The 15,513-nt window shown below is 40.4% G+C and overlaps 1 protein-coding gene across 6 annotated transcripts in view; it reads right to left on the reverse strand.

Annotated features, from left to right (window-relative positions):
- Positions 1 to 1,744: 1,744 nt before the first annotated feature.
- The window catches only part of CASS4 (Cas scaffold protein family member 4), a 30,804-nt gene continuing 17,035 nt past the window's right edge, over positions 1,745 to 15,513 (reverse strand). For 4 of the 6 annotated variants that reach the window (XM_037915792.2, XM_027822194.3, XM_043526575.1 and 1 more), the window contains exons 3-7: positions 10,789 to 10,893; positions 10,167 to 10,316; positions 5,968 to 7,326; positions 4,802 to 4,882; positions 1,745 to 3,999 (exon numbers count right to left, since the gene is read on the reverse strand). In XM_037915792.2, coding sequence (XP_037771720.1) covers positions 3,586 to 3,999; positions 4,802 to 4,882; positions 5,968 to 7,326; positions 10,167 to 10,316; positions 10,789 to 10,893 — 2,109 coding nt within the window. In that variant the 3' untranslated portion in view covers positions 1,745 to 3,585. The remainder of the gene's footprint in view (positions 4,000 to 4,801; positions 4,883 to 5,967; positions 7,327 to 10,166; positions 10,317 to 10,788; positions 10,894 to 15,513) is intronic. The other 2 variants (XM_043526572.1, XM_043526573.1) reach the window with 1 other exon arrangement.

Consider the following 15,513-nt stretch of genomic DNA (forward strand, 5'->3'; position numbering starts at 1 on the left):
TGAGATTCTATTCTCCCTGTACCTTCTTTGAAGCTTCAAATAAATTTTTCTGCTTCTCCACCTCGTTGTGATTATTGGGTGACGCATACCGGGCAACGAACCCCTGCTGTTGCTTGCCTCTGGCACTGGATGCCGGCAACATAGGGGTGGGCACTTACATCTTGGCAAACTGAGATGGCACAGGTATAAGGGCCAGACACTAGCATGTAGGCACACAGGGGCAGCACAGGCACAAAACACAGAGGACTGGGCACTGGCATGTAGGCACACATGGGCACATGGGGATGGACATTGGCATATTTGCACACACGGATAACACACAAAAACAGGTCCTGGCACACAGGGACAAACACCTGGGCCTGGGGACATGCGAACAAGTAAACAGAATGGAGTCATGCACTGGCAGGCATGAATGAAAGATGTATGTAAATAAAATGAGCCCTTTTCTGAGCCTTTTGCAGATTTCATTGCCCAGCCTCTGAGAACAGACTGCCTTTAGGGTCTCTCTTTTGTGGACCTTTGCCCTTGATTTATGTGAGTGTGAATGCAAAGCAGCAATAGTGATGTCTCTCTCTCTCCCTGTCTATCTCTCTCACACACACACTTCTCATGCAGTTCATTTTACCTCCTCAATCTCCTTCACCTTCACAAAACAAAAAGGTCAAATTTTGCTGCCCTTACTCTGGCAAAATTCCCATTGACTTCAATGGGAATTTTTCCAGTGTTAAGATTGCAGAATTGTGGTCCATTGTGATTCCTCATGTATCCATCCAGTAAATTTCTAGATCCATTCAGACCATGTCCTTAGTGCTGAGACTCTAAAAGGAGGACAGTCATCACGTGGACACCCTCTCACTGAGAACTAGATTAAGACTAGGTTTCACATAGGCCACTGAAAGAGGCAGCAGAAAGGTTGAATTTAAACAAACAGCCTAGAAGTAAAAAGTACTATATCCTTCCACCAAATCCTGGGCCAGTCTCTTTAATAAACCATTTTCATTATATTAAGACTCTTGTGTTTTTTAGTTATTTACTCTTCTTGTACCTGAATGTGATGCTTGCAATACTGTTTATAGTGCAATGAAATTTTCCTTTAAAACCCCACCAATGATTACTGTTGGATGTTGTGCAGTAAAATTACTTGCCCATTTTATATTTCAAAATCCCCACCTTAACATGTATCCTTTTCTACTCTTTCTTCGTTGATAAGAATAACAAATAGTAATAGTTATGTTGGTGTTCAGTTTCTTTCCAGAGAAAATACTACTGAAACTTCCACATCAAAGGGCCTACTTCTGCCCTGGATTTATACACGTACTATATTAGATTTCTTTGTGGTTGTTTCTTAGGCGCTCTTCACCAAGCTATAGCTCAGAGTTACAAAACCTACTAATTGATACCATCATGTAAACTGATTCAAAGCAGGCTTTGTTTGTTTGTTTTTATTTTTTGTTTTGGTAAGAAGGTTCTAAAATTAAAATGCTTTCAGAAAACACAGTTAGGAAAATATGGGGAAATGAACAAACAACTGGTTCAGATATTAATCTGAACTGATAGGATCAATGATAGCCTCATCACTACTTGTTCCTGTTCTCGCTCCCTTTTCTTGCATCAAATAACTGGAAAGAGATCCTAAACCAAGTACCCCATCTCCTGCTTGGCCCAATTAAGTCTGTAAGAGAGTTGTTAAGGACATAGGCACAACATCATTTTTGCAATGGTATATTGATAAATTAAAAATATGTTTATCAATATGTTATTTATTAATGTTTTGCGAACAACAAAAATTGTAAAACTCATTTAAAAGGGAAAACAGAAGAACAAAATTAAACATCAGAAATGCAGAGAACAAATTTCTGCAGATATCAGGCCAGGCCAAAATATGTACAGTGTGCTCAAAATAAAGAACGGCTTAAATATTTTTTCTTTGCACTTCCATTGGAAATCTGTCTGAATGCAGCTGTTTCAGCAATGCATTCTGTTGGATGTTGGAACATTACACTGAGACTTATCCAAATTTTCTTTACAGGCACAAATTGCACCCAAATTTTTGTATCCACAAATGAATTGCAACTGCAAATGATGGCAAAACTAACTGCCTGCTTATCAGAAGCAAATTATACAGATACAAGTTGTACCTACAAAAGGAAGACAAGGCTTGAAAATTTAAGCCATATTTGAAAAAAAATAAATTAATTGGTAAAAAAAATACAAAACAACACACAAAAACCTATCTAGGTGTTTATATGGCCTCCATCACTGTAATAGCTGAGCACCAGGAAGAGAGAGAAATCATACAAAAATCATTGGCTCAAATTCCTCAACTATGCAGAAGTGTCCTCAAAATGAGTGCACATGTATCCTGCATTACTGTGCACCCATATTCTGGCCAGCAGCAACCCAATAAACAGATTATGCCTGTCTTGACATTCACCCTAATTTAGCATGAACAGCCTGCATGGATCTTATGTGTGTTTTGTGATCGTAAACATGCTGACCATGTTCCCGAAACTTTGAGGCCAATTCTGTAATGGTCCATTATAGCTTCTCCCATGGAAGACATGTGAAGCAGTTGCTCCTTGGGTTTAGATGAGAGCCAGTATGGGGAGTCCAATCATTTCTGTATGGTGCTGGGTATGGGTTTTCTGTGGCCTATATACACATCATCTGCCAGAATTTGTTCCATACTGTGCTCATAACATTGTAATATGAAAGATCTGTAAATGACATTTTATTAAAAAATCTGTAGTTTAAAACAAATACGGTAAACGATCCCCTGGAAAAGAGAGAATGATGACGGCTTCACATAACAATGTATCACAATTTATATACCTTGGTCTGTTATCAGGAAAACCAGTACAACACTTACATTTCCAAGTGAAAAAGAATAGAAAAATATATTTATCTGCTTTGTTTGGAAAGATAAGAAATCAGACAAATAATAAAATAAGTGTATAACAATACTCTATGGAAATTTTTGCCAAGCCACTCCAACGATTGATTGGAAGGGTTGACTCAGCATTTTCCAGATAGTGCTCTAAACTGTTGTGTGGAAAGTACAAATTCGATTCCTGGTCATAGTGGGTATCTCTACACAGCCCATGGGAGTCAGCCTCCTAGCCTAGGGTGATAGACTCGGGGTAGCTGGCTTTCACCAGCACTCTAAAAATAGGTGTATAAACAGTGGTTTGAAATTGCAGCTTGGGCTGGAGCACAAGCTCTAAAGTCTAGGAGGGGTTGAGTTTCACAGTCTGAGCTCCAGACCAAGCTGTCACTTCAACGTGCTGTCTATACATCTGTTTTTATAGCACCAGAACATGTCCCACTAACCCAAATCTGTCAACCTGGACTGGGAGGATTGTTGCCGCAGCCTGTGTAGACATTCCTCAGGGCCTTAGTACATCTTTTATTGCCCCACAGCAACCTCGACAGGGTATGGCTGATTTAAGACTGGCATTTGGGTTCTTTGTGGAGTCCTGTCTTCCTCAGCTCTCAGGATACCATAGTTGAGGGGTTAAAACCCAGAAATCGGGGGAGATCCTAAAGTTTTCTCCAGGATTCTCTTCTAAGAATGGAAAGGCTTCTTCATTCCATCATTGCTCTAAACTGCTGAGTGTATTTAGACAGCTCATCAGCTTGATTTTGAAGTTCCTGCATGGCACCTGTCTTTGGATACTGCACTGCTGCATTTTTGGTGGCAACAGCCAAGTTCTTCAGCAGGCTACAAAACTGGCTGCTGCTGCAGAGGATGTCATTCCGAATATCCTTTTCTTGAGTTTCCTGACAGAGAGAATCCACCAACTTTTGTCCCACCATAATGATCAGTTTGCTCTGTGCTATGAAGACTTCTGGCGGTTGATTATTGCTAAGACTACTGGTAAATACACTAATGGCCTTATGAAGGGCATCAAAATACAGTCTACAATTTTCTGAGAGAGTGATTTTCTTTGCCAAGTCCAGGTTGCTCTGAATATTATGCTTTTTTGAAGGTGGGAAAACCTTAAAAAGGGAAAAGAAAACAAGAAAGACATTCAGTTTGGTAACACAGAGATTGTTTCCTTATCCACTTTATCCTGTATTCTCCTGTAGTTCCAATTAAATAAATTATTCTTCACGTCGCTGCAGCTGATTTGCCACAGCTCCAAAATTGTCACAGCCTGGAGACCTTTTGTAATTATAAAGCACTATTTCTAGCTTTGGTAGGCCATGAAATATCAGATCTTAAAATGATATGATCCTAATTGTAATCTACCTTTTGCCCACATACATACACTTCACTTACAACATGATTTTAGTAGCGGATGTCACAAGAACTGTTGGAGTTAAAAATCAATGCTTTAAAAAGGCTGAACACTTGGAATTCTAGTTTTCAAATGCTATAAAGCAGTTAGGCCTGATTGTACAGGGTATTGGCTTCACGGGAGTTGTGGGTAATCAGAATTCTGAAAATCAAGGGTTTCATCTCTTACTGTGGCCATTGAGATATTAGCTGGTTCAGTCATACTCAAAATAAAGTGAAAAAGGCAAGACAGTAAATAATGCTATCATTTAAAATTCCAGGCTCTCACGACATGAGGATTAGAAGCACTTCCCTAGACTAGTACAAAGGTTTTCAGGACTTGTAAATCGTTCCAAGCACTGGTCCTGGACAAAAGATCAGTAAAAAAAAAGATCCCTTCATAAAAAATTGATTTTTCCAGTCAAATTCTAGCTTTTTAAAATGTTGGCAAGGTGTAGAAGCCATATATAACTTCAGGGACCAAAAGCCTTTACTAGCAACAATTTTCAAAATCAGAAATACCTTTGTTTTTAAATCTGCATTCTTCTTTGCCATCTCTTTAGCTGAAAGGGTTTTTTTCGCCTGTTCCAACCCAGGAGACTTCTGAAAAATGAAAACACTTGAAAGATTTATATATTGTTTCAACATACTACGGGTTTTGTTTCATATAGTGGCATAAGAATTCCTTGTTTTAAAAATTACATGCAGCCAAAATGTTGCTACTGTATAGAATGACACCTGCTGTTAGAAACGTAATGTGATCAGCTGTAATTTCTACTACAAAATTTAGGAGCTGACCCTGAAAGGAGTAGTAGCATCGGGCCCATTATCAGGGAACTACTTCCAGCTAATGTCAGTATATGTTACGACAGAGCCATTTGCTGTCTGATATTTGTTCTTTGTACTCTGTTCCCAGAGTAACTTCTAATATTGTTTAAGTCTAGATATTATTTCCTGGCATTTGATTGAAATACTTTCTCTCTTTCCGAGTTTTATACTGCTGCCCATAGTATCTGAGTGCTTTCCGAGTAAAAGCAAGAGCTAGAGCAATGTTCCTAGTGAGCTTCTTGGACTCTCTGGCATTTCTCCCTTTCTGGGAAAATTACTCAACGGACAAGCACCATGGAAAATTAATAAATAGGTCAGTTAATCTACAGTATGAGATTAAGTTGCTTAGACCATTTGGTTTGTGTGTTAACACCTTCTGTAAATTACCCCTAAACCGCAAAACATTTGCTAACAAATCACAAACAAGGAAGCTGACATTTCCGGCATCTGGGCACCACAGCTGATGTGCACCGAAAACACAAAATTGTGCCATAACTATTAACGTTGAATATGCTGACACGAAACAAATAGCACCCTAAAGAAACACATGGTTTGAAGCTGGGCTGAAATTTTAGCCCTAAGCATATCTGGGTGGTGAGGTTCAAGAACTGCTCTCTGTGAATGGACAAGCCCCACTTCTCTAGTCCTTCTATATTTGACTGGCTGTCATGGTTGTGGCTGCTGTGGCACTCGTAGCCATAGACCTCCCAAAAGCCTGGAGGTAGGCAATCAGGCTAGCAGGTGAAATTGAATATAAACCAAAGCGAGGTTTGTGATAAAGCAAAGTTAAAATAGAGCAAGTAAACTTACCTGCAAACAACATGAAGCAGAAAATTGGCAGCAAATTATGTTACACTGACCTGTAACTGAACATAATCACAGTCTTCAGTGACATTTTCTCTTGATTTCTCAGAAGAGACTTTGTTTTTGTTTGGTTTATCCAAAGTATTTCTTTGGAGTGAATTCAGTTCTATTCTTCTGGGTATTGGGATCGGCTTTGCCATTTTACGGTCTGTACCAATTTTTGGTGACTTGGTCTCTTGTTCCTTGCAATTCTTTTTGAAGAGAAGCTTTCCATTAGCTATGATGATAGAAACAAATCTCTTGATATCATCTGGAATTGTGCGGGCTACCATAACAAACCGATCAAGATCATCTGGGTTATTCTGAGGTTTCTTAATGACCAGAACTTCCAGTGACCAGTTGCAGTTATTTAGTGCTTCCCTTGTTTCTACCAAGATCTGGAATGAGTCTGTAAGAATTTTCAGCTGTGTTGTAATTCTGGTTTGAAGGTTATTGTCAGTGACGCAAGAGGCATTCACCTTGATGGCTTGAGCAAAGTCCAAGAATTCTCCCAAAGATTCTTTTATGTGATCAATTGCTCTATGGATTTCCTCAAGGTTTGTCTCCAGGTGTTCCTGGAATCTCCACTTACTGCTTACAAAAATCATCAGACTTGCAACTGAACTGGATACACTGTGCTGCAGCTTGGTCAATGTCTCTATGGCTAAGTCAAGCTCCAATTTAATTTCTTTTGCAGGTTCTTCTGATGATGACATAGAAGAGGACTCAGCAGAAGTGCTTGATGATGTAGATAGGGTGCTGGTTCTACTGTCCACACTAGAAACTGATAATCTGTCTTGTTCTAATTTGGCATCTTTTGACAGCTGTGGAGGAATGTTGTAAGTATGGCTTCCAAAACTACTGTTGTTTTTTTCAGTCCCTTTCCTGTGCTGTAAAGCAGTAGGCAGCACTTTTGGAATATCATAAACATTTTGTTCAGAGTTCTGTTGCTCAACCCTTGGAGTCAGAAAGCTTGGTGGAACATGATAGTTACTGTTTTGCTGCAAAAGTAGCATGTTACGTGAGGATGGGACATTATAACGAGGGATGTCAGGAAAGGTTAATTTTCTCTGGGTTGGTGGGACATCATACATTTGTGGATTCACTGATTTGCTTTTGATATTTGTTGGTGGAACATTTTGCAAACTAGAACCATATCTGGCTGGTGGTATGTCATACAGCACCTGCTTTTCCAGGGAACGATCGGAAGGATCTTTTTTTAAACCCATTTTTTCAGGTGATACTGGAATATCATAAGTCCATTCTGACTTCCGAGGATTTGGCAAGGTATTATAATGACCCAAAGATTTTATTTGAGACAAACTTTGTAGTGAAATGTCATGGTCTCTTGCGGTTGTGGGGGGGACATCATACACCTGGAAAGCAGTACACAAGGTTTACAAGCGGCATTTGGAAATATAAGGTCAGATCCAGAGGCATAGGTCAATGAAATCAATGGAGCTATGCCGATTTACACCAGCTGTGGCTCTGGCACATAGTTCTAATTCTGCTCCCTCTCTGAAATGCACAATCACATTGCAAATAGGAAATATCTAATATGTTGACCAAGTATATTTTTGTCACATCCACAGATGATCAAACTGTAAGGTAATGTCGATCAAGGACAGTATTATATAGTGCAGCAAACAAGATTTCATGAGCCTCTTAACTAGCAGAACTGATTCCAACCTCTTTAATTTCCAGTAGTCATACACACATATGCACACATGCAAATTAAAAAAAAAATGCACAACTGACCACACTAAAATAATTGCACTGTGTTTACATTTTCAAAGGCTTCCTGAGATGCATACTGATCTTATTCAGTGGCATACAATAGCTGCTTGTGTACATCTGACCTCTACAGCTTGAAAAATGATGACTGATTTTGGTGCAATAAGGCCAGTAGTAAGAATAATATACACTTTGGGCCAGATGGTGCTTTGCTGCTTCACAGGGGTGGTGGGGAGGGAGTTCAAGATGCAACAGGAGTGTGCAGTTGCTGGGCACAGTTGCAGCGTTTGTGATTTGCCAAGGTTTCCAGGGGTGCAAGACACCCTCAAAAGTGGCAAGGAAGAGGTGGGTCCCTGACTTTCCCCCCTTCATTGGACCATGTAGCTGGCCAGATATACAAGGTGTGGGCAAGCTGCACCTCTAATGGCTCCCCTGAACAATGGGATGCTCACTGAGGCACAATCCCTCCCAGAGTTTAAGCTGGGGTGTGGCGCTTCATACTACCCCCAAAGCAGGCCAGTCCATGCATCAAGACTGAGCCTACAGTTTTCACTTTTCACCCAAGGATCTCAAAATGCTTTACAAATACTGGTGAAGTCTCACCACATCCCCATGAGGTGTAGGTATTATGTATTTCAAATTGTAAGTTCTTTGGGACATGGATCTCATTATCTATTTGGCTATCCTTATAAAGCTCCCAGCACACTTTTTGGCATGATACAATTATTATTATTAATAACATAATTCCTGTTTTTAAGTGGATACACTGTGATACGCATAGATTAGGTGTCTTGCCCAAGGTTGTGCAGTGAGTCATTGGCAGAGCTGGATACAGTCATGTCGACTAGCTGTAACCACTAGACCACACTCTCATCTTACAATACAATGCAAGTTATTGGATTCTGTTTCAAGGTTACAAACATGCAGATATTCAAGAATATAAGAATCTTTTACTTACCAAATAGTTTCTTGAGTCACCTTTTTTGGTGACAATGTCACTTTAAATACAGTAAGCAAACAAATACAATGATAGTTCCATCTTCAGCAGGTATCCAGTATAACTAGTCTCATTTCTTACTTTAAACTTACTTAATATTAAAAGTAAGAAATCCACCAAATGTGATCTAGTTTAAATTACTATAAAATGGATACACAACTGGCTGAAAAAACACACTAAAAGAATAGTTATCAATGGTTCACTGTAAAACAAGGAGGACATATCTATTGGGGTTCTGTGGGAGTCTGTTTTGGGTTTTAATTAATGACTTGGATAATGGAGGTTTCAGAGTAGCAGCCGTGTTAGTCTGTATCCGCAAAAAGACAAAGAGGACTTGTGGCAGTTTAGAAACTAACAAATTTATTTGAGCATAAGCTTTCGTGAGCTACAGCTCAGTGAAGAATACATTTATAACATTTCCAGATTACATCAAGACAGGAGGTGTTGCAAGTACTTTGGAGGACAGGTTTAGAATTCAAAATGATCTTGACAAATCAGAGAATTGATCTGAAATCTATAAGATTAAATTCAATGCAAGAAAATGCAAAGTGCACTTAAGAAAAAAAAGCACAAATACAAAAATGGGAAATACAAAAACGGCTAGGTAATACTACTGTAGAGAAGGCTTTGGGGAGAGGGTTATAGTGGATCGCAAATTGAATGTGAGTCAGCAATGTAATGGAGGTGCAAAAAAGGCTAATACTCTAGGGTGTATTAAAGGAGCATTGTATGTAAGACTTGGGAGGTAACTGTCATGCTCTACTCTACTGGAGTACTGTGTCCAGTTTGGGGCACCACACATTAAGAAAGATGTGGACAAAATGGAGAAAGTCCAGAGGAGAGAAACAAAAATGATAAAACATTTAGAAAACCTGATCTACGGCGAAAAGTTTAAAAAATGGGTATGTTTAGACTTGAGGAGAAAAAGACCAAGAGGGGGATATGTTAAGGGCTATTATAAAGAGGACCATGATCAACTGTTCTCCATGTCCTCCAAAGGTAGGAAAAGAAATAATGGGCTTACTCTGTAGCAAGGGAGATTTAGGTTAGATATTAGGAAAAACTTTTCAACTATAAGGACAGTTAAGTTCTGGGTTAGGTTACCAAGGGAGTTTGTGGAATCCCCATCACTGGAGTTTTTTAAGAACAGGTTAGACAAACACCTGTCAGGGATCATCTTGGACAGGTGCACTTGACCCTGTCTCAGCACAGGGGGAGGGACTAGATAGCCCTCAAGGTCCCTTCCAGTCCTACATTTCTATGGTTCTATGATATTAAAGAAATGTAACATTGACGTAGTGCTGTTTTTATGTTTATTCTTCTTGGCAGATTGATGGCACTTAACTATTGTGCTGGTGCTCCACCTCACATCAGAGGCATGTACAGCATATTAGTATAACCATACACCCTTGCATGTGTTCTGCTGTATGAGTGTGACAGTATTAATGAGAGACTATTCTCTGCCATTCAGTGAGTAACACTTACACTGCCCACTGGAGAGTCTTGCTGGACATGGATTTTTGCCTTTTCTGGGCTGGATGGGATGTCATAAAGCTGTTGCTGCTCTTCCTGGATATATTCTTTGAAGAGGATCGGCATAGAGCCCTTTCTGGCTGTGGGTGGAGTGGCACACCTCTAATAAAATACAAAAGTAAGGTTGACTTAAATATTGTTTATCACTGCACCAACTTGAAGACTTAGGGTCATAAGTGCCTTGAGTTCATGCAGGTATTCTGTGTGTGTACTCAGAGCAGGATACAGTTCTTAGAATCTGCAGGACTGTTGAATATCATAATGCTGTAGGGAGGGGAGATGGGCACTAGGTGGCGCAGTAGGATGTTACACTTAATTTTTGAGGATTTGGATCCAGATATATTATTTTTAAAAATGTATCAAATTTAAAAGAGAATCAGATTCTTACTGGGTTTTTTAAACTTTCATATAGAATTCTCTACCAATCTTTATAGCAGAGTTCAAACAATAAATGAATAAAAAAGTAATAATTTACTTTTAAATTTTATAACACCATTGCATATGATAAGGAACTCAGAAGTCCTGAATTCCAGTCCCACTTGATGGACATATTCAGTGACATGACAGGACTCACCTGAGTGAATAGGGCCATTCGGTGTTGTGGTGATGGAACATCATAAACCTCACTTTTTATATATGGTATGGAGGCCCGAGATGGTGTGGGAAGAGTAAACTGGTGCTTGAGGGGGAAAAAAGAAGAAGAACGTAATGAGAAAGTTGAAGTGATCTTAGGGCATCTTTGAGAATGTGATGAGTCTCCTGGCCATTCCTGGAAGAATTCCTTTTGGGGTGTTAATTAAAAAGCTTCTGTCAAATATTCACTGGCCCTAAACTTGAAAACTGCTCATTGTCTGCCTATTAAACAGACAGGGTTTATTTTTCCTATAATTCCCCTTTACTAGTATTTCCACTCTATTTCAGAGATGAATTATTGCCAGATTAAAGGCCTCACATATATATATTGCCTCACATATAGCCCAGGAAATATAGAAGATGTGTAGTGAATCAATCCTGATCCAGATACCAACTAGATCTTTTGGCTCCCAAAAAGTAAAACTGAAAAGAGATCCATGGGGTTTCTACTCCAGCTTTCCTATGGGTACAGGAACATAAGAACATAAAAACGGCCTTACTGAGTCAGACCAATGGTCCATCTAGCCAGTATCTTGCCTTCCGACAGTGGCCAATACCAGGTGCCCCAGAGGGAATGAAAAGAACAGGTAATCATCAAGTGATCCATTCCCTGTCGCCCATTCCCAGCTTCTGGCAAACAGAGGGTAGGGACACTTCAGAGCATGGTTTTCAAGTGAGAGGAGATTATAGTGGGTGGTAGCACCAATATTATTAAAGTATGTGGTGCTATAAAGGAGGTTGGACTTCTCTCAGAAGGAGCAAGTCTGTTGTTCTCACCTCTTCCTCTGGTCCTGTCCAACTCCTAGAGCACATGAGTCTGATGAGGGAGCTCTAATGCAGAGACCTGTTACAGATTTATTTCATTGTTTGCTTGAAACGTTGTTTTAAGAGGCATAAGAATGAAAATACCACCATGACGGGAGGCTGTGGATATGTTTAGTTAAAATGCTATCAGAGTGCAAATAGATATGAACACTGGGAAAAGGATTTTTCACTCACTCCAAAACAACCCTGAATTTTGTCTATTCAGCAATGAGACGCCCTTGATACTGCACAGTGGGTCTATAAATCACAGAATCATAGAATATCAGGGGTCGGAAGGAACCTCAGGAGGTCATCTAGTCCAACCCCCTGCTCAAAGCAGGGCCAATCCCCAACTAAATCATCCCAGCCAGGGCTTTCTCAAGCCTGACCTTAAAAACCTCTAAGGAAGAAGATTCCACCACCTCCTTAGGTAAACCATTCCAGGGCTTTACCACCCTCCTAGTGAAAAAGTTTTTCCTAATATCCAACCTAAACCTTTCCCACTGCAACTTGAGACCATTACTCCTTGTTCTGTCATCTTCTACCACTGAGAACAGCCTAGATCATTCCTCTTTGGAACCCCCTTTCAGGTAGTTGAAAACAGCTATCAAATCCCCCCCTCATTTTTCTCTTCTGCAAACTAAATAATCCCAGTTCCCTCAGCCTCTCCTCAGAAGTTATGCGCTCCAGCCCCCTAATCATTTTTGTTGCCCTCCGCTGGACGTTTTCCAATTTTTCCACATCCTTCTTGTAGAGTGGGGCCCAAAACCGGACACAATACTCCAGATGAGGCCTCACCAAAGCCGAATAGAGGGGAATGATCACGTCCCTCGATCTGCTGGCAATGCTCCTGCTTATACAGCCCAAAATGCCGTTAGCCTTCTTGGCAACAAGGGCACACTGTTGACTCATATCCAGCTTCTCGTCCACTGTAACCCCTAGGTGCTTTTCTGCAGAACTGCTATCTAGCCACTTGGTCTCTAGTCTGTAGCAGTGCATGGGATTCTTCCATCCTAAATGCAGGACTCTGCACTTGTCCTTGTTGAACCTCATCAGATTTCTTTTGGCCCAATCCTCTAATTTGTCTAGGTCCCTCTGTATCCTATCCCTACCCTCCAGCGTATCTACCACTCCTCCCAGTTTAGTGTCATCTGCAGACATGCTGAGGGTGCAGTCCACACCATTCTCCAGATCATTAATGAAGACAGTGAACAAAACCGGCCCCAGGACCGACCCCTGGGGCACTCTGCTTGATACCGGCTGCCAACTAGACATGGAGCCATTGATCACTACCCGTTGAGCCAGATGATCTAGCCAGCTTTCTATCCACCTTATAGTCCATTCATCCAGCCCATACTTCTTTAACTTGCTGGCAAGAATACTTTGGGAGACCATATCAAAAGGTTTGCTAAAGCCAAGGAATAACACGTCCACTGCTTTCCCCTCATCCACAGAGCCAGTTATCTCATCACAGAAGGCAATTAGGTTAGTCAGGCATAAACCATTGCAACACCAAATTTCTGACCTGAAGGAGCTTCTACTGAAGCTTTATGTTGCAATAAGCCATTTAAAAGTGAGAGGCAGTGTTCTCCACCACATCGAACTGTCACACCCACCAAATTCAGAGCAATGTGGTGGAAGGACATACTGTGTGGCGGAAGGACAAGGCCCCAGCTTTTTATCTGCCTGTTACATGTTTGAGAAAGGCCTGGCTGACTAGTTTCTTGTAAGGAAAGGAAATCAATAAGTGAACATGAATTCCGTTATTATTTTGCAAAAGGAGCCATTTCTCTTACAAACCATCTACACTGACAGAACTGTAAGAGAACAGGCTTTATTTTTCTGCGCAGAGCAGGTAAGAAGGTAAGTAGAGTCCAGCTAAAAGGTTCTGGTTTGGCCCAAATCTACTTTCAGATACAGACAATCTTATTTGGTTGATAGTAAAATGTGAATCAGTGAATATCATATCTTATTACCCGATTTGCTACAGAAAAGAAATCGCTTTGTATATTTTCAGGGTCAAGCAGGCTAAGACAACAGATGGCTGAAATTTTTATTGGATGAGAAGTAAAAAAAAATTACAATCTTTAAAGTGTAGGTGGAGCATGCACACAGGGTTTTTCAGAGGGGTTTATTTTTTTCAATCAGAGTCCCTCAAAGACTGAGTAGTTTCACCCAGCTGCTCAGAGAACAGCTGAACATGTCAGAAGATATGCCAGTTGTCCCATACTATCTACATGGGGTAATCTAGGATACTTCGATTTGTACTGCTGTACTCAGATGGGCTGTCTACCTCTACACCTTTAAATGCATGTGTACATGTGGCTGTTGACTCCAGTGGTACAATTGTTCTTTTAGTAGCAACTGTGATGTAACTCAGGCAAACCTGAAAGTGTAAATATTTGAAACATCTTAACGATTTTAAAGTGTTTTTTCTTTCCTTGTGGCACCTTAGAGACTAACCAATTTATTTGAGCATAAGCTTTCGTGAGCTACAGCTCACTTCATCAGATGCAGTATGTAATTCACGAAAAGCTTATGGTCAAATAAATTGGTTAGTCTCTAAGGTGCCACAAGTACTCCTTTTCTTTTTGCGAATACAGACTAACACGGCTGCTACTCTGAAACTTTTCTTTCCTTGTTAAAGGAAACAGCTATTGCTGAACAAGGTAGAGTCAACATATAACAGCTTAGCAGGTATCACAGGGCAGCAGTATAGATAGATAGATAGATAGATAGATAGATAGATAGCAAAGCCATGTAACTCTCAGCTTGTGCTCCTAATTCAATGGAAAATGGGTATGTGACAATTTCAGGGCCTGATTTTTTTAAAAGTTGGGGGCACAACTGCATATGCAAAACGTTCGTGCACTGTCATGCCCAGTGTGTGTACGCCTTCTTTGCAAGTAGGTGCATAGATCAGATCATTGCCTGTGCAGAAGGCTAACTATGTTCCCTTGAACATTCATTTACACACTTTGATTGTGCAATTATGGTAATCACACATGAAAAACTGGGAGTGCAATTTTGAAAAAATGGACCTCAATCTCCACAGATACACTAAGTTCCCTTGGTTTTTCAGCATCTGTTCACCAGGTAATACATAGAGCAACACTGTTGTCACGGTATCCTTCCTTTTGATGCAAAGGTAGGAAAAATGGCTAAAGGAGGTAAATGGAGCAACATGAGATGGCTCAGAGTAAATGATTAGATGAATCGTCTGCATCCTTTATAGACTGACTTAATATTTAAGTCTCTGCCTTAGATCATTTAACCTTTGTAACATAAGTTTCATTTAGGGGATGGTTAATGTGAAGCTCCCATACCCACGGCCCCATGAGTCTGTGAGACAAAACATAAAGTAAAATAAACTATAGTGAACTTCACTGATAAATTCCTGCTATTACTGGTCATTTTTCATTAGGAAGGCCTCCGAGGCAATTCTTTGTTACAGGGACAGCTATTTTCAACTGCCTATGTTAGGGCACTCAATTCACATTTAATAAAAATAATACTTGGCACTTATACGGGCTGTTGAGTGCCCGAGTATTGATGGGATCACCCAAATGTGAACTGGGTAATCATGCATCCAAGCCTAAAGAAAGGCGAGCAGAGAAAGAGAGGGTCTCTCACTGAGAAGCTGAAACAAGGGAGCAGTTTTGAAGTGTCTCCTGAAATGGATAGGGACTCAATGGAGTTATCTGGAGAAGGAGGTGACCTGGTGCATGAGGCGACCGGCAGCAGCATTCTGCACTTGTTGAAGAAATGAGAGGTGGAGAGACTAAAGGGAAGAGAGTTGCAGCAAGAGAAGATGATAGTCTGGCTGAGAAGTTCTATAACCACATTGTTACAAATTATCTTC

The sequence above is a fragment of the Chelonia mydas genome, chromosome 13 (assembly GCF_015237465.2).
Source record: "Chelonia mydas isolate rCheMyd1 chromosome 13, rCheMyd1.pri.v2, whole genome shotgun sequence".
Taxonomy (NCBI): Eukaryota; Metazoa; Chordata; order Testudines; family Cheloniidae; genus Chelonia; species Chelonia mydas.